The sequence below is a fragment of the Salarias fasciatus genome, chromosome 12, assembly GCF_902148845.1.
Source record: "Salarias fasciatus chromosome 12, fSalaFa1.1, whole genome shotgun sequence".
NCBI classification, from domain to species: domain Eukaryota; kingdom Metazoa; phylum Chordata; class Actinopteri; order Blenniiformes; family Blenniidae; genus Salarias; species Salarias fasciatus.
Window position 1 is genome coordinate 31,866,820 of NC_043756.1, and position 24,311 is coordinate 31,891,130.

At 51.1% G+C, this 24,311-nt stretch overlaps 2 protein-coding genes across 2 annotated transcripts in view; one reads left to right on the forward strand and one right to left on the reverse strand.

The window, feature by feature from the left end:
• ak5l (adenylate kinase 5, like) overlaps nucleotides 1-348 on the reverse strand; it is a 2,330-nt gene extending 1,982 nt beyond the window's left edge. Inside the window, exon 1 of the mRNA XM_030104950.1 lies at nucleotides 250-348. Coding sequence (XP_029960810.1) covers nucleotides 250-348 — 99 coding nt within the window. The remainder of the gene's footprint in view (nucleotides 1-249) is intronic.
• Nucleotides 349-1,841: 1,493 nt separating this feature from the next.
• Nucleotides 1,842-24,311, forward strand: part of qsox2 (quiescin Q6 sulfhydryl oxidase 2) — a 31,076-nt gene continuing 8,606 nt past the window's right edge. Inside the window, 9 exon segments of the mRNA XM_030105281.1 lie at nucleotides 1,842-2,190; nucleotides 12,296-12,396; nucleotides 12,511-12,559; nucleotides 14,292-14,397; nucleotides 14,564-14,654; nucleotides 14,981-15,126; nucleotides 15,218-15,352; nucleotides 15,431-15,560; nucleotides 15,644-15,766. Of these exon segments, the coding sequence (XP_029961141.1) occupies nucleotides 1,959-2,190; nucleotides 12,296-12,396; nucleotides 12,511-12,559; nucleotides 14,292-14,397; nucleotides 14,564-14,654; nucleotides 14,981-15,126; nucleotides 15,218-15,352; nucleotides 15,431-15,560; nucleotides 15,644-15,766 (1,113 nt within the window). The 5' untranslated portion in view covers nucleotides 1,842-1,958.

A 24,311-nucleotide genomic window follows, 5' to 3' on the forward strand; every position in this document is an offset into this window, starting at 1 on the left:
CTGCTGCCTCATCACCATCCACCGCTCCACCCTCCTCCACCTGTCTGCTGCCTCATCACCATCCACTGCTCCACCCTCCTCCACCCGTCTGCTGCCTCATCACCATCCACTGCTCCACCCTCCTCCACCTGTCTGCTGCCTCATCACCATCCACCGCTCCACCCTCCTCCACCTGTCTGCTGCCTCATCACCATCCACCGCTCCACCCTCCTCCACCTCACCTCCATCACCGGCTCACCTCCACCTCACCTCCATCTCCAGCCCCCCCCTGCAGACCCGGTGCAGCTCTGGCTCCGCCCACAGCCAGGGGTGGAGGCTGATGAGCTGCTGGAGCTCTAGTTTAGTCATTTGGGCTCAAAGCTTCACAGCCGCAGGTTAAACACTGAAAACGCTTTATAAAGCTGCTGAGCAGGACTGGAGCGCCGCTTAATTCAATGTCTAAGATAAATACAATTTGCAAATTGGGAAAAACAGCAAAAACCCCAGTCACAATTTAAAAAACAACAACAAAAACAATGGCAAATTCAAGTGATTCTACCAGGTTAACCCCCACTAAACTGGTTCATTTAAAGAGCTTAACCCCCCTACTGGTAGATTCAAAGTGGTTATACCAGGTTAACCACCATTAAACCGGTTCATTTAAAGTGATGATACCTAGTTGAGCCCCCATTTAACCAGTTAGAAATAAGAGGTTAACCCTCCTGTCTGACTGAGGACTATCTGTTCACCTGTAACTTACCTGACAACCTCTGTATCGATCTGCATTCTTCTGATCTGAAAACGACCCACTGACTTGTTGCTAAGGCAACCAGATGCTCACCAGAGAAAACAAAGTATGGAAGCTCAGAAGGTCCAAAACAGTTTCACCAAAGAAGTCAACCCTAACTAGCCAAAAACCATTACCCTCTGGTTTTTGAGAGAGCAACATTTTCCGGGAACAATCAGTGAAACATGCAAAAAAACAACCAACCAAACTTCTAAAAATGAAGGCGCGAGAAAAAGCTTTTCTGGTGACGGCCTGTAGGGGGCGGTAGACGTTCATATCAAAAGAAAATCAGCCATTCGTTCTGATTCTGAAGTGATGTGTCTCAGTTTCTGTTGACACCCAGGGAAATAGTTGTTTCATTAGAAAAAAAATACATTTATATATGTGCTTCTTTTTGTTCTGTCTTATTGTAAAGGTCTGTTTGATGAATGAAAAATCTTTCAATAGATTTCTTAAGTATTGACTAAGTGGAATAAGGAGAAATGCCAAAAATCTGATTCCCGGCGGATGAAAACTCTTGAGAGAAGCGCTCTCAGATGTTTTTAATGAATGGAAAGACGTAGTTTGATCAACTCATCCATTTATTTACAACCAACTTTAATTCGGTCAATACGTTTACCGAGTGTCTTTGAATGCAGCATCGCAATACACGTATTTATGTGACGTCATCATCCACTTCCACAAAGATCGTCTAAATAAGAAAAAGCGCGACCCGGTCACTAAAACCAAAACCCTCCGTTCAGTCACACTTCATTAACGTCCCCATTCTAAGGCAGACAATAAAAAATAAACAAATATAAATAATGCATTGAGGGAAAAGAGCAAAACATCTGGGAAAAACAAACATCCAGTGAAACCAAAATCAATTATTTTTAAAGTGTACAGTTTCTTTACAGTCAGGATATATTTAATTCGAAATCTTTTCTTTACGTGGGCCAAAATAAAAGAATGTTTCATTCAAGGAGCAGAAATCGTTTGTACTGCAATGTACTTTAATATACACGTTTTGTAAAGGAGCAGCGTGTCTTGTAGGTTTCGTGGTATCCGGATAACGGCGGGAGTGAGCGCTCTGCCCGCCTCTGCCCCGTCTCCCTGCCGCTCGCTGCTCTCATGTCTCCCCGGCTTTCGCAGCTCTCTTTCGGCCCTGACCCTCCGGCTCTCTGACCCCTGGCTGCCGGTGTCTGTGTGAGACATGCTCCGATTCTGGTTGTGGCTGGCGGCGCTGTGGCTGGGCGCCGGCTCCGTGGCTGCGGCAGGCCGGCTGTATACGGAGGAGGACCCGCTGGTGATCCTGAGCAGCAGCAGCCTGAAGCCCGCCGTCACCAACTCGTCCTCGGCCTGGATCGTCCAGTTCTACTCCTCCTGGTGCGGACACTGCATCCAGTATTCTGGCACATGGAAGTCCCTGGCCCAGGACGTGAGAGGTACCGCGGCACACACACCACACACACCCGCGCTCAGTTCCGCGTCTGGCGGCGAGGCGATGCGCGTCTAACCAGGAACACCAGAGTCCGTTCAGAATTCCGTCAATTCGAGAGCGCTGGCTCGGTTCTGAGGCTGCCGTCTCCTTCAGAGTGTCAACACGTGTTTTACCACTTCTTACACGTTTCTCGTCTGTTCGTCGCAAATTTAATGCAAAAACGAGCTGCCGGTGTTCGTGAAATCTGCACTTTCCTAAAGGTCTTCTACACTGGTCCGCAGGTTTCCCTCCGCGGGAACCAGCGTGGAATCAGCTGTTTGTTCACCGAGGTTTTGAAAGCATGACCCTGAACGCACCGCGGTTAATATGGACAGCAGCTTTAAATAACATTAACATGAGCAGGGCTGCGGGTTTAAATCCCACACCTCCCACGACTGGAAGGAAAACAAAGTCAGTAGAACCAGCGAGGACGAGCTAGAACCAGAACCAGAACCGCTTTACCCATCAGCTGGTACTGGGCTGGTTTCCAGTTACCAACATGTAACCAGTAATAGTAACTGTAATCAAAGAATTGGTATTGAGCTGGAATTCACCTGAAGCAGCTGCTTTGGTTGAACTAATGAAGAGGAAACGGTCAACAGGTGGTTGTCTGCTCGTCTGCTGTCTCTTTCTTGTTGTTTTGCAAACATTGTTTTGTCTACGAGGAGGGTTAGCCTTAGAAATGGTCAGGCTCACACTTGGGTGTGTGTGTGTGTGTGTGTGTGTGTGTGTGTGTGTATGAGCTCTGTCCCCCTCCGGATTCAAATGGGACAAGCTCATTGTCTACTGACGGTCTTCGACCCTGACAGAAGGTATGAATCGAGTGAATAAAGGAGTTTTGTGTGTGTGTGTGTGTGTGTGTGTGTGTGTGTGTGTGTGTGTGTGTGTGTGTGTGTGTGTGTGTGTGTGTGTGTGTGTGTGGTGCAGCTGCTCCCTGGCTCTCAGATCCCAGGAGACTCAGAAAGTTCCCACAGGTCTCTGAAAGTCTGACGTGCTCCACACACACGACAAAGAGCGAGTACGTGTCCTTTTACTCAAAGACACACACACACACACACACACACACACACACACACACACACACACACACGCTGCTGTAGTTGTACCTGCACCCTGTGATTGTATCGTTGATGATTTTAACTGCAGTGGTCGAGCGGCGAAGCTCCTTGTGAAGAACAGTTCAGATTTCAGATCCTAATGTTCTAGTTTCATATGAGACCACCATGCTGGGAGGAGCAGACGGGTCTGGTTCTGCAGGGTTCTGGGTCTGGAGAGGGAGTGGGGGGAATTGTTGCATCTGGATTTTAAAGCAGTTCTAAGCAAACCCTCGGTGTCAGAGAGCAGCTGCAGCGTCAGTCAGAGAGATGGAGCTCCTGGTCTACAGAATCCTCCTCACAGCTCTTCAGTCTCTTTTCACCCTCAGTGAAGTGGAGCAGACAGCTGGACCTGGGACCAGGACCAGGACCAGGACGGTTCCGGGTCCGTCGGGCTGAACGGGTTAAAGGACTCCCTGATGAACAGGTCCGTCCTGGCTGCAGTTCAGCTCTGACAGGAAGCAGGTCTACAGGACCGGGTCCCTGTTGTCCCAGAGACTAGATCCTGGTTTGAATCCAGGATCTGGTTGACAGAAGAACCGTCGATCAGAGAACAGTAAATGTCGGGTTCACAGATCGGGGTTCTGGAGTCTCGGCCGTGGATCCGGGTCCTGCTGCAGCCTGAAGCCCTCAGTCTCTCCGGGTCCCGGTCTTTGTTCCGTCCAGATTGTCCTGCTCTGCTCAGTCCCTCTGTCACCGTGACAGAACCCTGAATGCGCTGCTGCTTATGAATGAAACCGCCTCACTTCCTGTTTCACTCCGACATGGCGGCGGGCCTCCCCCGCTCCCGGGTCACGTGATGCAGAGACTCCACAGTGAACGAGCTGACCTTGGACAATAAGTTCTTGTCCACAAGCAAGTCGTCAATACACGATAAGTTTGACGAACTGGAGAAAAACAGAATATTGTGTGGCTGATGGGAAAAGGAATGGAAACCCACCGAGCGGCGGCTCGGCCTGCAGACCCGAGCGTCAGACCAGAGGATTCAGAAACAGATGCTGGTCTTGCAGAGGAGGTCAGGTGATCTAGAGCCGGATCCAGATCCCCGCAGGGAGTGTTGGTGAGTGTGGAGAACAGTGTTGTGCTAGTTACTGAAAAATAGTAACTAGTCACAGTCATTAGTTACTTCATGAAAGAAGTAACTCAGTTAGTAACTCAGTTACTTAAGCCAAAAAGTAATGCACAGACCGTGACCCCGGGGGGTCAGCTTCCCGACCCCACTTACCCCCCTGACGAGCTGGAGGTTAACGTCGCGGGTTACCGGGGCCCCTCGGCGCGCCGATCCTGCGGGAACTGCGGCTCAACGTCTCACCGGTCTGCCCAGCCATAGGACAGAGGTGTCAACGCTGTAGGAAACCCAATCACTTTGCCAGAGTGTGCCGCTCAGTCCCCGCAGCTACAAGACCTCAGCTCGCCGCTCATCGCCCGTCCAGCCCGACCACCATCCACACCGTGGGCTCAGCCTCCAAGCCGTTCACCTGGTGCACAGTGGCGCTGGATGGGGGGTATTTACCCCTGCTCCTGGACACAGCTGCCTCCAGGTCCCTCCTCAGTGAGTCCACAGTCCGCCAGCTCTTCCCAAAACACACCATTAAAGCAGGAGCAGATGAACTGTCTGGGTACGGTCACTCTAAAATCAACATGATCGGCTCCGCCACCTTTTCTGTGAGTTATGGCTCGAGAGTCCTCCCAGCCTTCACATTCCAGGTGTCCCGCCACGGCGCCAACCTCCTGGGGTTTGATCTCTTCTGTGCCCTGGGGTTTTCCATCACTGACAACCTGGGTGCCACCATCCTGACTGTAACGACACCGTGGCAGCAGCGCTGGCCGTCGCTTTTCATCGGGCTTGGTTGCCTCACCGCCTTCAACCACCAGCCGCTCATCGACCCCACGGTGCGCCCCGTCATCCAGCCTCTGCGCTGGCTACCCCTCACCCTGCGTGATGATTTCACCGCCGAGCTGCAGAAACTGCTGGATGCTGGCATCATCGAGCGGATCGACGTGTCGCCCTGGATCTCCAACCTGGTGGTGGCTAAGAAGACGGGCGGTCTGCGCCCCTGCGTTGATCTCAGGCAGGTGAACAAGGCTGTGGTCCTGGATAAGTACCCGTTACCGACAGTGGAGGAGCTTTCGGCACAGTTTCATGGCTCAACAGTCTTCTCTAAGCTGGACCTTCGCCAGGGCTGCCTGCAGGTTCCCCTACACCCGGACAGCTGCAACCTCACCGTGTTTGTGACCCACATGGGGGTTTTCCGCTACACCCGCATGCCCTTCGGACTCAGTTCTGCTCCCAGCTGCTTCAAGAAAATCATGGTCACTATCTTCGCAGGCATCCCTGGTGTGGTCGTTTACCTGGACGACATCGTCGTGCACGGAGCAACACCCGCCCTGCATGACGACCGCCTCTCCAGATGTGCTCGCGGGTCACGGCCTCACACTCAATGGTGAGAAGTGCATCTTCGCAGCTGCTGCCATCGAGTTCGTGGGGTTACGCCTGACTGCTGAGGGTCTGAGTCCGCTACATTCTAATGTGGACGCCATCCTGTGCCTGCCTGAGCCCTCCTGTCCTGCGCAGCTGTCCTCATTCCTGGGGATGACAGCCTACTACCTGTGTTTCCTGCCCCTCTACTCGGAGACCACTGCACCACTGCGCGCCCTCCTTAAGCAGGGCGTCCCCTGGACCTGGTCTGCTGCATGCTCCACAGCAGTCCAACGGCTCAAGGCACAACTGACTTCTCCACCTGTGCTCGCTCACTTTGACCTGGAGAGTCCTACGTTCGTCACCTGTGATGCCTCCAACACCGCGGTCGGCACGGTCTTGTCACAGCGCCACCAAGGGCTGGAACGCCCGGTGGCGTTCGCCTCACGGACACTCACTCCAACCGAGCAGAAGTATTCTGTGGGGGAAAAGGAGGCGCTGGCCTGCGTCTGGGCATGTGAGCGGTGGCACATGTACCTCTACGGCAGGCCCTTCACACTGCGGACCGACCACCAGGCTCTCACAGCTCTCCTGGCCACCGCTGGATCAGGTCACAAACCGCTGCGCCTTTATCGCTGGTCTGAGAGGCTGCAGGCGTACAACTTCTCTACACAGTTTACGCCGGGCAGAGAAAACGTGGTGGCAGATCTCCTCTCTAGAGCCACACCCACCTCCACTCCTGACACCACCCAGGACTCCGCGGAACCAGAACTGATCCTCATGCTGCACACGCCCCTTCAGGCAGCCGTTTCTCTCTCAGATCTGCAGACAGCCTCCGCACAGGACCCCGTGCTTCAACAGCTGTGCACTTATATTCGTAGCGGCTGGCCTGCCAGGGTTGGAGGAACTGGCACCCTTCCACCGAGTCAGGAACGACCTCTCCTGTTGGAATGATGTCTGCGTGGCGAGGGGGCTGTGCAGAGTGATCCCAAGGGCTCTGAGAGAACGTGTTCTGACTATGGTCCACGACGGCCATCTGGGCATTGTGACAGTGAAACAGAGATGCAGGGGGTTAGTCTGGTGGCCAGGCATCGACAGAGACATTGAGGACCTAGTCTGGGACTGTGCAGCCTGCCTCACCAGCGGTAAAACCGGCCCACCTCCCTCCCCACCTCTGCAGCCGGTGCCGTGGCCTCAGACACCGTGGACCCACATTCAGGTAGACATCTGTGGCGAACTCCACGGCACCCCACATCATCAGCGCTTCCTGCTGGTGGCCGATGATCTCCACTCCAAATGGCCAGAAGTGCTGCCTGCTGGGTCTGTTACCACTACAGCAGTCATCGGTTTCCTCTCCTCCCTGTTCGCCCGCTGGGGCGTCCCGGACGCCATCACCACGGATAACGGGCCCCAGTTCATCTCGACTGACTTTGTGGATTTCATGGAGGGGAGGGGGATTAAACACATCAGGACTGCCCTGTACCACCCGCAGGCCAATGGCGGCGTGGAGAGGTTCAATCAAACCCTAAAGCAGGGCTACTCAACTTACCATTGCTCGAGGGCCACATAGAAAAACATTTCTGTTTGCGTGGGCCGCAACCTAGGTTTGCTAATTTATATGACTGAATTATGTAAAAGACATTTAAATAATGTAATTAATATTCAATAATGAAATTTTAAATGCATTACAATAGAAAGACAACTACATTAGTCTTTTGTAAAACTAAAATAAGACTTTGTTGAAAATATATTACACTAAGCCTTATAGATCTATTTGTGGCTGTTTTCTGCATTTCCAATAAAAAGCAAAAAGGTGAAATGGCATGACATTTAAAAAAAATCAGATATCAAATTATAAAATGGGGCTTTATTCACAAAATATGAATATACTTACTACACATATGAGCACTTTTTGTAACAAAACATAAGTATTTTAAATATTTTTCAAGCAATGCGTTTGAGAAATTCACTAAATTACAACAAAAAAGCAGGTCTTTTTCCACAAAAAAGAAAATAAATTAAGGGATTCTTTACAAAAATAATTGGCCTACTCCTGCAAAAAATAAATGAAGTAAAAATTAAATCTTGTGCATCACAAAAAAGATCACTGGTGGCAAAAAAAAAAAAAAAAAAACAATCATTGTAAAGCATACAAACATAGCTCTGCAAGTGACTTACTTTTTGGAGAACAGTGACAGAAGAAAAACACAGGTGTGCATTACTCACAGAAACTGTGCCCAACAGCAGCCCGACAGAAGGTCACAGCTAAAACAATTACCCTCACCTGAAATCAGGACGATGTATCACATTTCTTAGCAAAGTCAAATTCACGTAGGATTAATAATAAGGAAAACAAAACTTTCGGAAGTGTCTCAGTGACAGAACAGTGTCAGTGTTGTCACAGGTTGAGTGGTGCAGTCCTACTGTAATAAATTCCTGACAGCTGTCGTGGTGACGCTGAAGATTCGCTCGTTTAGGAATGGACGGTTTTTGGCAAAGAAGGCACACTGGCTTGCTATTTACCTCCAGAAAAGCAAATTCTTCCTCCCATGACGGTTGAACTTTCCTGTGTTCATCACATAACTTTAGTTTAACTTTACCGGCAGCAGCCATGAACTCCACTGCGATCAGTCTTCTTTGAGTCTTTTGTTTTCGGCAGTGAGCAAACAGCCTATTGGCGCATTACCGCCACCAGCTGGCACAGCCCCACAATTGCAACACTTATCTGCCTGTTGTCAGGAGGTCAAACACACTGCCCTCTGGTGTCCGCATATCAGAAACGTTTTTTTCCTCATTAAAAGTCGATTTTTTTTTCACTGCTTACAATCAGCCGTGGGCCGCACCGTTACAGCTTGCGGGCCGCATGCGGCCCGCGGGCCGCGGGTTGAGTAGCCCAGCCCTAAAGAATGGGCTCAGGGCGCACATGGCGGACGGCCTCCCGTTTTCAGACTCTCTGCAGAGCACGCTACTGCATTACAGAGCAACACCGCATTCCACGACTGGCAGCTCCCCGGCGCTCCTGATGCTGGGGCGTGAGCTGCAGCTCCCTCTGGATCGCTTGCATCGCCCTGGTAGCAACGTCCTGGCAGTGACGACCTCCACCGGGGACAGAGTGGCAGAGCAGCAACGGCGCATGAAACAGCGGTTCAATAAGGAGCATCGGGCTAGGCATCCAGCGCTGGCCGTGTCGGCCTGGGTTCGAGTCCGGAGACCCACTCGCTCCCACAAGCTGCTGTCTTTCTGGTCCACGCCGCTGCAGGTCGCAGCACAGCTGGGACCGCCCACTTTCCGCCTGGCAGACGGTTTGCGCTGGGTGGCGCCACCGTCACTGACTGATCACCTGACTCCCTCAGATCTCGTCACGACAGACGGGGTCTGGGACCCCCTTCATGAGCAGATGGAGACTCCGGCACAGGTGGAGGCTCCGGCAGGGCAACCCGGTGAATTGGCCGGGCCATCTGAGCCAGCGCAGCCAGAAGCTCGTCCGGTTAGGGCCCGCCAGAGGCCCGCATACCTCAGGGACTACGTCACAGACTTTTGAGTTGAAGTTCAGGTACATAGCCTGTGCTGTGGCAGAATAATCCACTGGACTATGGGGGTAAACTGGTAGTCCACCCGGTTTACCCAGGGAGGTTAGGTAATAAGTCATTTTGTCATGTCACGCTCGAACTCGGTTGTTTGTTGTGTTTTTTCTCGGGGGGGTAAATGTGGTGTCGGTCACATGGTGGTGACGTCAGCACGCGTCAGGTATTTGTAGGCACTGTTTGCGCCCTGGGGATCATGGGAAATGTATGCGAGAATAAAGCCTCATTTATTGAAGTCACGCCGCTGTCTGGACCATCTTTGGGGATGTGATACTTGGCAGTCCTGCTGGGTCCTGAGCTCCCCGTCTGCCTGTTCTCCACATCACCATGTCTCCTGCAGGTGTCTGTCGTCTCTGCTTCGGTTGACATGTTGTCTCCGTTGTCCTCATGCGGTTGTCCAGGTTGTCATGTTGCGTCTCCGTTGTCTTCACGCTGTCACGCTCTGGACAACGTCGTCTCCGTTGTCCAGGTTGTCATGTTGCGTCTCCGTTGTCTTCACGCGGTTGTCCAGGTTGTCATGTTGCGTCTCTGTTGTCTTCACGCGGTTGTCCAGGTTGTCATGTTGCGTCTCTGTTGTCTTCACGCTGTCACGCTCTGGACAACGTTGTCTCCCTTGTCCAGGTTCTTCAGCCCTCCTCACCTTGCTGTCTTTGCGTTCATCCGAGGCCTCCTGTAGAAGACAGACGGCCAGCTGGACTTCTTGTCTTCTTGAATGTCTTCCTTCACAGCGTCTCTGAATGCTGCTAGCCGGCTGGCGTCCACAGTGCTCTTGCTAGTAGCTTTAGCCTCGGAGTCGTTAGCGTTTTCTTTTCTGAAGGTTTTCCAGAAGCCACGGCGTCTTGTTGGATCTCTGTAACAAGTCAAAACGTCGTCTAATCAAGTCCAGATGGGGTTACAGCTGATTCATGGGAAAGCGTCGGGGCGTGGTGGTCTTCAGGTCCAGTCCACGCCGCTCCCCGTCCGTCTGGTTCCTGTTCTGATAATGAGAATGATAATTCATGGTTTCATCCAGAGGCGTTAAGGAGGCGTCACAGGGACAGCACTGATGGTGTTCAGCTACCATGACCTCCAGCTCCTGGTCCCTGAACCAGACCCCCTCCAGCTCCTGGTCCCTGAACCAGACCCCCTCCAGCTCCTGGTCCCTGAACCAGACCCCCTCCAGCTCCTGGTCCCTGAACCAGACCCCCTCCAGCTCCTGGTCCCTGAACCAGACCCCCTCCAGCTCCTGGACCCTGAACCAGACCCCCTCCAGCTCCTGGTCCCTGAACCAGACCCCTCCAGCTCCTGGTCCCTGAACCAGACCCCCTCCAGCTCCTGGTCCCTGAACCAGACCCCCTCCAGCTCCTGGACCCTGAACCAGACCCCCTCCAGCTCCTGGTCCCTGAACCAGACCCCCTCCAGCTCCTGGTCCCTAAACCAGACCCCCTCCAGCTCCTGGTCCCTGAACCAGACCCCCTCCAGCTCCTGGTCCCTAAACCAGACCCCCTCCAGCCCCTGGTCCCTGAACCAGACCCCCTCCAGCTCCTGGTCCCTGAACCAGACCCCCTCCAGCTCCTGGTCCCTGAACCAGACCCCCTCCAGCTCCTGGTCCCTGAACCAGACCCCCTCCAGCTCCTGGACCCTGAACCAGACCCCCTCCAGCTCCTGGTCCCTAAACCAGACCCCCTCCAGCTCCTGGTCCCTAAACCAGACCCCCTCCAGCTCCTGGTCCCTGAACCAGACCCCCTCCAGCTCCTGGTCCCTGAACCAGACCCCCTCCAGCTCCTGGTCCCTGAATTGGACCCTGTCCAGTCACTGGCCTCGGAACTGGACCTTGTCCAGCTCCTGGCTCCACCTACAAACTCTGCCAAAGTTCAACCCTTCTGGAGTTCATCATGAACCAGGACCAGGTCTGACTTAGGGTGCTTTCACACCTACTAGTCCTCGAGTGGTTCGGTTCAGACATAAACGTCGCAGCTGTCAACCAGTTCGGTTCATTCACACCACTTGTTTGTCCAGCTGAACTCTCCACTATGACCCTCCTGCCCCTTGGTGGCGCTGTTCACACAACAGTGTGTTTTGGGTGACGGAAGTGAACCCTGATGGGCCAGCATGTGTGACGGGATGCGCCGCGCGGCTCGCTACGGAAGCCTCCGCCGACCAAAAAGCCTTCTCCACAACAGAGCGGACAGGACCGAGGCCGGTCCACCTTCACACCAGCAGCGGACCGCACCGGGACCGCACCGAGACCGCCTCCTGGAGGAGGTCTCGGTGCGGTTCTTTGTCCCGGACCAAAACTAACTGGTCTGCTTTCACACCAGGGCGTACGAACCGAACCTGCAGGAGTCGGGGACTCTAGTCCACTTCAAGAGGACCACATGCTGCAGGTGTGACAGCACCCTCACTGCTGGCAATGTGGACCAGAGTCCTGCTTCGGTCCTACAGAGACCGGACGGCCCTGAACAAGGGGCCCTGGACTCCGTCCTCCCGAAGCCCCCCACGAGACACCTTCAGGGACAGTGTTGAACGTCTTCTTCAAATTCACAAAGCACATGTGGACTGGTCTGGTGAAGCCCCACCAGCCCTGCAGCCCCGGTCTCCTCTCAGGACAGCTTTCATGGTCCTGAAGACAACGTCTGTCTCAGTCTCAGTCAGTCTGTCTCTGTCTGTCTCAGTGGTTCTATTGTCCTCTTAGACTCAAGACTGATGGATTCGGTGAACTTTGTTCTCTGAGCAGCTCACATTTCCATGTTCCTGGTAGGACGTCCGGACTCGGTCCTCGTGTGGACAACCTGCAGGTCAAAGAGCAAAACAACAGAAGAGCAAATCCTGAACCCGGGAAGTGGTTTGAAAGACCGGCTCCCTGGTCCCAAGTCTGGAGACGGACGTCTGAAAATCCACTGTCAAAAGGACGTTGATCCAGAACCGTCGGTTATTGAGTCAAAGTGTGTCACCTGAATTGTGTGTGTGTGTCTGTGTGTGTGTGTGTGTCAGACTGGCGGCCGGCGGTGGGCGTGGCTGTGTTGGACTGCGCTCAGGAGGAAAACTATGACGTCTGTAAAGAGTTCAACATCAAGTTTTATCCCACATTCAAGGTATCAGCCACACACACACACACACACACACACACACACACACACACACACACACACACACACACACACACACACACACACAGCTTCTCTTCACCCTCCTCTTTGTCTCCTCAGTATTTTCGAGCTCACAGCTCGAAGAGCGAGAAAGGAACCATTTACAGAGGTGAGACTGTCTCTCCCTGTCTGTCTCCCTGTCTCTCTCCCTGTCTGTCTCCCTGTCTCTCTCCCTGTCTCTCTCCCTGTCTCTCTCCCTGTCTCTCTCCCTGTCTCTCTCCCTGTCTCTCTCCCTGTCTCTCTCCCTGTCTCTCCCTGTCTCTCTCCCTGTCTCTCTCCCTGTCTCCCTCCCTGTCTCTCTCCCTGTCTCTCTCCCTGTCTCCCTCCCTGTCTCTCTCCCTGTCTCCCTCCCTGTCTGTCTCCCTGTGTCCCTCCCTGTCTCTCTCCCTGTCTCTCTCCCTGTCTCCCTCCCTGTCTGTCTCCCTGTCTCCCTCCCTGTCTCTCTCCCTGTCTCCCTCCCTGTCTCTCTCCCTGTCTCTCTCCCTGTCTCCCTCCCTGTCTCTCTCCCTGTCTCCCTCCCTGTCTCTCTCCCTGTCTCCCTCCCTGTCTGTCTCCCTGTGTCCCTCCCTGTCTCTCTCCCTGTCTCTCTCCCTGTCTCCCTCCCTGTCTGTCTCCCTGTCTCCCTCCCTGTCTCTCTCCCTGTCTCTCTCCCTGTCTCTCTCCCTGTCTCTCTCCCTGTCTCTCTCCCTGTCTCTCTCCCTGTCTCTCTCCCTGTCTCTCTCCCTGTCTCCCTCCCTGTCTCTCTCCCTGTCTCCCTCCCTGTCTGTCTCCCTGTGTCCCTCCCTGTCTCTCTCCCTGTCTCTCTCCCTGTCTCCCTCCCTGTCTCCCTCCCTGTCTCCCTCCCTGTCTCCCTCCCTGTCTCTCTCCCTGTCTCTCTCCCTGTCTCTCTCCCTGTCTCCCTCCCTGTCTCCCTCCCTGTCTCTCTCCCTGTCTCTCTCCCTGTCTCTCTCCCTGTCTCTCTCCCTGTCTTTCCCTGTCTCTCTCCCTGTCTCTCTCCCTGTCTTTCCCTGTCTCTCTCCCTGTCTCTCCCTGTCTCTCTCCCTGTCTCTCTCCCTGTCTCCCTCCCTGTCTCCCTCCCTGTCTCCCTCCCTGTCTCTCTCCCTGTCTCTCTCCCTGTCTCTCCCTGTCTCTCTCCCTGTCTCTCTCCCTGTCTCTCCCTGTCTCCCTCCCTGTCTCCCTCCCTGTCTCTCTCCCTGTCTCTCTCCCTGTCTCTCCCTGTCTCTCTCCCTGTCTCCCTCCCTGTCTCTCTCCCTGTCTCTCTCCCTGTCTCTCTCCCTGTCTCCCTCCCTGTCTCCCTCCCTGTCTCTCTCCCTGTCTCCCTCCCTGTCTCCCTCCCTGTCTCCCTCCCTGTCTCTCTCCCTGTCTCCCTCCCTGTCTCTCTCCCTGTCTCTCCCTGTCTCTCTGCCTGTCTCCCTCCCTGTCTCTCTCCCTGTCTCTCTGCCTGTCTCCCTCCCTGTCTCTCTCCCTGTCTCCCTCCCTGTCTCTCTCCCTGTCTCTCCCTGTCTCTCCCTGTCTCTCTCCCTGTCTCCCTCCCTGTCTCCCTCCCTGTCTCCCTCCCTGTCTCCCTCCCTGTCTCCCTCCCTGTCTCTCTCCCTGTGTCCCTCCCTGTCTCTCTCCCTGTCTCCCTCCCTGTCTCCCTCCCTGTCTCCCTCCCTGTCTCTCTCCCTGTCTCCCTCCCTGTCTCTCTCCCTGTCTCCCTCCCTGTCTCTCTCCCTGTCTCTCTCCCTGTCTTTCCCTGTCTCCCTCCCTGTCTCTCTCCCTGTCCCTCCCTGTCTCTCTCCCTGTCTCCCTCTGTCCGTCCCTTCCTGTCTGTCTCACCTCAGTCCCTCTGATCTGTCCAGGACCGGATCGGGGAGTCCAGTCGGTTCGACAGCTTCTGATCGACGTTCTGCAGAACCACACCGAGCTGGACCGGCCGGAGCGCTGCCCCCCGCTACGGCCCCACAGGTCCCAGAACCCCACCAGAACCAGGACCCATCAGAACCCGGGCCTGAACCAGGACCCCGCTAGAACCAGGGAGACCAAAACCTGTGCCATGACTGTCTCTCTCTGTCTCGCTGTGTGTGTGTCTGTGTTTGTGTGTGTCTCTCTCTCTGTGTGTCTTGTTGTGTAGGTCTGCGGAGCTGCTCCCTCTCCTGGGTCAAAGGTCGGATCATTTCACAGCCGTCATCGTGGAGGAGCCAGAGTCCTATGTTGGACGTGAGGTAAAGTGTGTGTCCTGTGAAGACACTGTGGGACAAACCTGGGGCGTAGTCTGCTCCAGACAGGGACCAGGTCCAGACAGGGACCAGGTCCAGACAGGGACCAGGTCCAGAGAGGGACCAGGTCCAGAGAGGGTCCAGGTCTGATTGTAAACTTCTGTAAAACTATTTTTATTTTTTAAGTCAATGTTTGAGGTGAATCAACACGGATGCTGTGTGTGTGTGTGTGTGTGTGTGTGTGTGTGTGTGTGTGTGTGTGTGTGTGTGTGTGTGTGTGTGTGTGTGTGTGTGTGTGTGTGTGTGTGTGTGTGTGTGTGTGTGTGTGTCAGGTGATCCTGGACCTGCTGCAGTTCTCTGGAGTGGAAGTGAAGCGGGCTGTGAGCTCTGAGCTCCCCCTGCTGGACGCTCTGAACATCACAGTGCTGCCCTCCATCTACCTGCTGCAGCCCAACGGGACACACACACACCTGCACAGGTGACCACACACACACACACACATGCATTTTCTGTAATAACAAATCAAAGTAACCGTCCCCCCCCCCCCCCCCCCCCCCCCCCCCCCCCAGTGAGAAGCCTCAGAGGTTCTTCTTCTCCTCCCTCCTTCGTTCTCTTCCCGGTGTCGCTCGGCAGTCGTCCAGCTCTGTTCCGGTTCCGGTGGATGTGCAGCAGCAGAGCAGTGAACCCTGGAGAGAGTTCGACAGGTCAGAGGTCAGCATGAGGCCTGGGGGACAGGTGGCACTCACTCACCAACCTGTCTCTGTCTCCGTGTCCCCCTTCAGGTCCCTGGTCTACCTTGCAGACCTGGAATCAGGTCTTCATTACCTTCTCAGAGTTGAGTTGGCGTCTCACAGCACATTGGAGGGGGCGGAGCTTCAGGTCTTCAAGGACTTCGTTACACTGGTGGCCAAGGTAGGAGAAGTCAGCGCCCCCCCCCGTCCCTCCGTCCCCCCGTCCCTCCGTCCCCCCGTCCCCCTCACGGTGTGTCTTCTCAGCTGTATCCAGGTGGAGGCTCTGTGGTGAAGCTCATGGAGACGCTCTCTGATTGGCTGCTCACTTTGCCATTACCCAAAATCCCTTACCAGGCCGTCCTAGATCTGGTGGACAACAAGATGAGGGTAACACACACACACACACACACACACACACACACACACACACACACACACACACACACACTAGGGATGTGCGAGTACCGATACCAGGTATCGGTATCGGGCCGATACTGGCCTTATTTCTAAGTATCAGGTACTCGTGAAGGCTCCCGATGCCAGCCGCCGATACTCACGGCAAGAAACCCCACGCGTAGTGAGCCCTCCTCACCAGCAGGTGGCGGTAGTGCAGCCGAATGGGATGCAAGCTGCCGACAAACAGGAAGGAGGAAGAAGCTCCTCTCTGGAGCTGACAGGCGCAGGGCTGCACTGCAGCGGGTTGATTCTCCATGAGTCTCATCCAGAGCAGAGACAACAGGATGAATCCAGAACGGCTGCTCGTCTCACCAGAACCGCCGGTCTGGAAATTCTGTTATATCAGTGAAAACGAGCCGAGCTTTGCAGAATGCAAACTCTGCAATGCTAAAATTGCTGAAGGAGGAGCGCGATGTTGTTCATTTCCCTCTAGTAATTTGTTCAAACACCTCAGGGTGAAGCTTGTGGACGAGAGTCTGACGCTGTTGAGCTGGAAAAAAAGAAAACTCCGGCAGCAACTCGACGGCAAACTCTGCAGAAGACCGAGAAACTGAAGAGCAGAGATCCGAGAGCAGCACAGAGAACACCAGCAGCTCTTTAAACTCAGGGGCTGTTCTGTCTTTGACTTTAGTTCATTAAAAAATCATTAAAATTACTACATTTAAACACCTTAGTTTATGTAAAGTGTAAAACTCAGAGAAAACTGTTTTATCTTGCACTTAATTTCATTTAAAAACCGTTAAAATAAGTTCATTTCAAAAAGTGTAGAACTTAGAGTTGTTAGTTTACGTCTTGTAATTCAGTTCATTTAAACAAAACTTAAAATTCAGAGAAATTGTTTTATCTTGCACTTAATTTCATTTAAATAAGTGTAAACTCAGAGTGGTTTGTTTTATTTTTCAGACTATTATTTTGGACTTAAACGTAGTGGCTGGGCTGCCTTTTTATTAGAAATAACATTCATTTTCAAAAATAATCTGTCATTGCATTATTTTAAATTTTATGTTTATAAAGTATCGGTATGCAAGTATCAGTATCGGTGAGTACTGAAGATGAAGTACTCGTACTCGGTATCGGTCTGAAAAGAAGTGGTATCGCACATCCCTAACACACACATTCTCATAGCTCTATAGTTGAGAGGACATTCATTGACAAAATGTATTTCCTTGCCTGAACCATCAAAAATTGATGCCAAACCCTAAACATAACCCTAACTCTGACCCTATACCTATACCCTAACCCTAACCCCTATACCCTAACTCTAAGCCAAAGGTTTACTCGGTGCAGATTGGATCCCGTCGGGTTCCACCAGGGTGACCACTGGTCTTCCTGGGGTCCGGAACTGTTTCAAACAACCATCCGAGTTAGTAGTATGAACATGGGTAAAGTACCAAGTTAGTGAACGGAATACACAGAATAAAACAATCATGAAATGCAATACATAAAAACACTAATCAGTAGAATACAAGGAAATAAAAAGTTACAGTACTCTATACACAATCTGATTGTTCTTCTTTCTGCTCCTTTTCTTTCATTTCTTGTCTAGACTGATGACATTGATGTTTTTTCATCTTTTTTGCTTTTTGTTTTTGTCTTGTTTTAAACGAAAAAACAAATAAACTAAACTAAGAATGAAACCAGTTAGAACAAGGCAAGGATACAATTAAAACATAGAACAAACCCTAAAAATGCTCCAACGGTTAAATCAAGCTTTAAGATTTTTCGTCACCATAGTTTGAAAGGTTTTGCTGTTGTTCTCTTTTCTTACCGCTGAAGGTAACTTGTTCCACAGATGAGCAGCATCGCACCTGTTGGAGCCTCAGGAAGACATATGTAATCTGCCATATGGCGTCTAGTCAAATGATCATGGCGTTCATGAGCAAAGGTTATTTTCTCATACAGAGGCCTTGGCTTCATTTTTTTCGTATATTCTGAAAAAAATGACAAGATTCTGCTGTAGCCTCTTCTCCTCATGTAGCCTGGACAGACTGGTGCTTTTATTCACTGTGTCTGAAATGGGCAGCGGAGAACCGTCCGCACAGCTTTGTTCTGCAGAACCTGGAGCTTGTGAATATCTTTCTGTGTGGTACCGGCCACGGGGCTGAGAGTAATCCAGATGAGATGAGACTGAAGACTGGGGGACCTGCTTCACTGAGGAGTCTGTCATGAAATAAGCTCAATGTCTGGTAGCAGAAAGAACTCGACCCATTTTCGTCTCAATCTTTTCAACACGACTAGTCCAGCTCAGATTTCCTTCATGGTTCAGCCCAGGAGAACAAACGGATGCACCTGCTGCAGGGGGATACTGTCCGAGGTGAGCGACGCGAAGTTTCTGTTCTTTGATTGCTTCCTAGAGTCTAGAATCATGCGCTTGGTTTTACTAACGTTTCATGCTAGTTTATTAGACTCCACCCGTTCAGATACCTGGTCTGGATCACTCTGAAGCGTATTGTTTAAGATGCGCAGGTTCTCCGTACCGCAGTATATCGTTGAATCGTCAGCATACATGGCTACAGAGGATCTTTTTAAGATGAAAGGAAGATCATTTGTAAAAATCGAAAAACACAGAGGGCTGAGGCAGCTACCCTGTGGAACTCCACAGTCTAGCCTCAGGACGGAAGAGAAGCTACCATTAAAGTATGCCAAATGTGATCGATTTATTAAATAGCTATTAAACCACTTAAGGGAGCAACCAGAAAAGCCAGATGCAGATAGTTTGTCCAGCAGCAAGTTGTGATCAATCTCATCAAAGGCAGCGCTGCAATCGAGGAAGACGCCCCGGCAACGCCAGTCGTCTGTCATATGGACAAGAGCAGTGGCTGTCTTTAAAGGCATGCCGAGAATCAGAGGTGAGATCAAAATTCATAAATTATTGTGAAATTTGTGCATAATCGTGGTCAGAGCGGGGAACACGCTGACAGGTCTGCTATCAGTGCCCTGAAGAGTCAGCTGATTGTCCTTAGGTAGGGGGACGACTTCAGCCAGTCTCCAAGTATTAGGAAGAGAATAGACTTTATTGTCATTGCACTGGGGGGTACAACGAGTGAGTGTTTCTGTATCCGTGGGTGTTTGCAGTGCGCGTGGCCCAGGGGAAGAAGCTGTTTGTCGGTCTGCTGGTGTGTGATTTTATTGACCTGTAGCGTCTGCCAGAGGGCAGAAGGTCAAACAGGGGGTGGGCGGGGTGGGCGGGGTCTCCGGTGTGGCCAGGGTTTGACCCTCTGCGCCGCCTTGCTGTCCTCAGCGGTGGAGCCTGGGTCTGGGACAGGACGTCAGGGGAGGACAGCAGGCGGCAGCAGCTTCCTGAGCTCACGGAGGAAACGAAGCCGCTGCTGCGCCCTTTGACCCGGGCTCTGATGGTGTCGGACCAGGAGGGTCTGCGGAGATGTGGAGCCCAGAAACCTGAAGGTGGTGGCAGTCTCCACCTGTTCTCCATTTCTGAGGAGGGGTGTGTGGACCTGTCTCGTCCTCCTGAAGTCCATGATCAGTTCGTTAGTTTTTTGGACGTTCGGGGTCAGGTTATTCGCTGAGCACCAGCGCGAGAGCTCCTCCGCCTCGGCCCTGGACGCTGCCTCGTCCTCGCCTCGGAGGAGTCCGACCACGGTGGCGTCGTCCGCCTGCTGGTGATGGTTGGCTGGGCGGGTGGAGCAGTGGTGGGTGTGCAGGGCGTACAGAGGAGGGCTCGGAACCCCTGCTGAGTGTGACTGTGGATGAGTGGTGGGGGCCGAGGCTCAGACTGGGCGTCCAGTCAGGAGGTTTTTAACCCAGTGACAGGCGAGGAGGGGTTGGTAGTTTGAGCAGTGTGGTGGTGAGGATGTCGGGATGATGGCGTTAAATGCTGAGCTATAGTCCACTACAGACACTCTTTAAACTCAGGTTAAATATGTGACCAACAGGCTTGGCAATATATTCTGCCTTTATTGTGAGCATTTTCCCATCTGAATAGTCCAGCCCAAATGGTTTGCTATTGTTTACAGATTTCAACAGTTTTTCCACTTCATGCAGATCTATAGGATCGAATGAAAATGTACAACGTTTGGGTTTATTATTACATTTTCGATCACTTCAGTAGAATTGCTGCCACTTGATCACTGGATGTGTTCAGACTCTTCAGCCGTTTTTGTTTTACTTTATTGAAAAAGAAGTTATTAAAATGATTTGCTATCAACTGGTTCAGTTATGTACTTCCTCCAGTTTCAGTAACAGCTGAGTCATGGTTTTTAGATCTTCACAGTAAGTTATTAAGAACATTCAGAGTTGCTTCCCATCATGTTTTAATAATTTTGGTGACATGATACATTTTTTTCAGTTTGTTCTTTTTAGTTACAGAATTTCTGGATCTTTATGCCGTGTTCTGGGATCGGCCGCTCGTTTGAATTCATCCCTGTGGGCCGTGCAGGTTTTTAAGTCTTCATTTACCCATGGTGCCGTTGTCTTTTTGATATTTATTTTCCTAAGAGTTGCATGTTTATCAGCAACTTCATGGATCACATCATTAAAAAGTTAAAGTGCAGCATCAGCATTATTTTTAGAATACATAATATGCCAATTTAGTGCCTTTATATCTGAAATACAATTTTCTGGAGTAAAAGATTTGTAGAACCTTTGCAGTAAACCCCGGGGGCCACCCTGCGGTACCTTCACTTTCCTACAACAGGCAGTGATGCTGTGATCACTGACACCAATCGGAGCGAAGCGACAGCAGTTCACCAGCGTTGGTGTTGATGTGATCAGTGCATGAGGTGGACGTTTCACCACATGATCTCCCAGAAATTCTGCTCGGCAGATTGACAGTTTGAGACAGATTACAGATTATCAGGGTGGTGACCGATGTGTCTTTTAGAGCAGAGGGACTGAACCAGTCTGTTAAACTCACCAAGTAAATATATTTCACCTGGTCTGTCAGAAACATTCATAATGTCTTCAGTTCACTGAACAGCCAATCAGCATTGCTTTACGATAAGGAAGGTGAGCTTGTAACCACAGTATCTCAAGAGATGAAAGCATCAAGTCACAGCTCTGTTATTTTGGACATAGGTGGACGCTCCACCTCCTCTCCTGTTTCGGTCTTTCCTAAAGACACTATACCCAGATGTGGTTGTCTCTGAGTCGTCCATTGTGCCATCTAAGTGTGTCTCAGATAATGCAGTGATGTTAAAGTGACGTAAATAAATTAATCTGGACAACTCAAGTACCTTGGATGTTAAACTACATATGTTTAAATGAGCGATTAATAACCCTTTTATAGGTAAAACCATGAGGTCTTAAAAAAGCAAAATTAAGCCAAAGATAAAAAAAAAAACAAACTTGTGTGTCAGCCGCTAAAAGAAAATATTTACCTCGATCCTGAGGTCAGGTGTCACTGGGGAGCTTGGGATGCTGGTTCAGGATGGATGATGAGTTGATCATGCTTCAGGAAGTCGCCACGCTCACGTGCAGCTCGCATTTTCTGCAGCAGCTCTTTCCTTCCCTGACGAGCAGCCTCCGTGGAGTCCTCATTGATGAACATTTCAGTTCCTTTAAAGCTGCATTAAGGAGTTTGCAGGTTTTATGTGAAACAGCGCCCCCTGCAGGCCTTGGGCGTAATGCAGCTTAGTGAAAAACGTCCCTGTAGCTCGCGTGCTCGGAAGAGAGGAGCTCCTTCCTCACTCTTTTAGTAACACTCCAGTAAGATGTCAGTGTCTTCCACCTGGTGGAGTCTGTGTGGAGCTGCAGGGCTAGAAGCCAGTCTGTTCTGACTTCCTGGAAGATCCTGCTCAGCTGTTGCTCACTAAGCATCTGGTGGAGTAATGGCGGACAAAACGAAACCTAACCAGCCGGAGCGCGCATTACGTCATTCCTTTCAAATTCTCCCCAGAAAACTGTGGAGCCGGACCGGCACTGTGACTTTCAAGAGACAGTTTAGCCTGTTAGAGGTTCTGGTGATGAATCTGTCAGGGCTCATTGGACACAGCATTAAAAATGTGGAACATATTTATGGTGGAAAATAAGTATTTTTAAAGTTGAAAAACTCCTTAATGCACCTTTAAGACACTCGGCTTTCTGTAGAACATCTGCCTTGTCCTTGTATTTCTGGAACTTGCTGATTTGTACTATGCTTTGACATCTGACGTCTGAGTGCAATGAGACATTAAACAGCATAATTTTCAGTAAAAACACTGGAAAAATTGGGGTGTTCTAAAAGTTTTGACCAGTGGTGTATTTTCATAAAGTCACCCTATGGCAGCTTTAACGTCGTCAACGTCTTTCTGGGTGAACTGGAGACCCGTTTTAATCTGCAGCTCTCTGGACCAGGGTTTCCGCTATAAAACAAATGGCACCGGACAGCGTGACCGGCAGGTTTTCAATTTACTGGACAAGTGTTTGATTTCCCGGTCAAATATTATCAGAATTTATTGAGCTTAAATGCTGCAAAGTATACCCCCGCAGCTTCCGTGAGGCTGGGGCTGGGGCTGGGGGTGGGGGGTTTACTTTTCACTTTTCGCCTGTCAAATTTCGTGTGGACTAAATTTCAATAGAGTGGTAGGGGGGAATTTATTCAAAGATATGCCCAACGATCAGGACGTATATATATATATTAGGGCTGTCAAAATAACGCGTTAATTGCGTTAATTTATTTAATTAATTTGATTACAATTTTTAACGCAGTTTAACGCATGCGCATCATGACAAGCCTCACTTCTACCAGCGGGTGGCGGTAGTGCACCCGCATGGAATGCAAGCTGCCAGCAACCGAAGGACAAGGAGAAGAAGAAGCCTCCCCTCAGCCTCGGCTCTCCATGCTTCACATGTACGCGTTTCCGCGTCCGCTTCGGAGTGTCGCGCACCGCCGATGCGCTCGCGCTTTCTCCCACACTGCAATCTGGCTGCTGCGCGGACGTCCGCGGACCGGTCCGCAGACGTCCGCGGATCGGTCCGCTGGGGTCCGCGGATCGGTCCGCGGACCCCAGCGGACAGGAATTCATGACGATTTTTCCGTCACGCGGACCAACGCGCAGCGCACAGCCACGCGGACATGTGAAGCTGGACGGGCAGCAGACAGGAGGCAGAGGAGGCCTGGCGTCAACTCATTTATCAGAACAGAGGAAGAAAGCAGTATGGAGGGAGATCAGCCGCTGGCCTCATGGATTCTACTGGTTTGATGAAAAAAATGTTGAAGCATTTTTCTGTTTTCCACACAAAAAGGAAGTCTGGCTAAGAATGCCCTGTTTCATTGTGTAAGAAGAAAGTGTGGTATCTCTTAGTTTGACTTTTCTTGTGGTTCTACATTTGTTACAGACCTGACAGTGTAGCTCCTGCCTAAAGCCGACTGCAGAGGGACTGCAGAGGAGCGCTGCTCACTCGGGCTGCCACAAACGATTATTTAGGTAGTCGACTAATCACTGATTATTTTTTCGATTAGTCGACTAATCGCATCATATATAAATTAAATGTAGAACATAGTTTATCGCACCACCGTGAAGCTGCTCTTATATAGCCACAATTAGATTTCAGCTTTAAGTGTTTAAGGTATATTGCAAACTAAAAATAAAGACAATTCAGATGAGAGTTCATTAAACCTTTATTTAATGGCATAAATTGCAAATACTTGAGTAAAATAAGGAAAAGGCACTTGCCTAAACAACGCAAAAATAAATCCTTCACGTTAGTTTTTTTTTCTTAATTTGTGTTTAGCATCAAGCATCAACAGTGAGGCAGGCTCCTGTAACTACGGTATTATTGAAAGTTTTCGTTTCACTGACTCAAACATAACAAAAGTGCATTTTGTGTTCAGTGCTCAACTGTATACAACTTTATTCCACTCTGACTCTACATAATCCCAAACTCCACAGGGCTCTGGCTCACCGCCAGGACAGTCAGCATTTCTCCATGTTGGAGACAGGCTGCTCTCTCTGGGAGCAGATGTTCTGCTGCAGAGAGAATCCGCTCCGACGGGGTGAAGCTCTGAAACATAACGGTGGAAAACATCAGCGCGACGTCACTTCTTATTAAAACACATCACTGTTAGAACGTTACAGAAAACATGAAATGTGTGCTAAAGGCAGCTGATGAGTCAAAACGTCACCGCTAATGTTAACAACTATGAGTAAACAGCAAGTTAGCGCTCTATGCTAATATTATTAGCTTACCGAGACGACGGTCAGTCATGGTTGTCCCGAGCCACGCCGTGCTTCCGTTTGGGCTGCTCATGCATCACAGCTGTGCTGCCGTGGAAGGCCGGTTCTGTCCTGCAGACACTGCACTGCACTTTTCCCTGAGGTTTTCTTGTCCTGCTCCCACACTGTGGAGCTCCGCTGCCGCCGGGCGGCTATGTTGTCGCAGCTGACACGACTGCGCGTGTGTGTCAAACACAGAACGGCAGACGCAGCAGTGGGAGGTGCCGCAGCAGTTTGGAGACAAAACCAAACATTAAAAAAAAAAAAAAAAAAAAAACACGACTAGTCAACTATTAAATTAGTCTTCGATTATTTTAATAGTC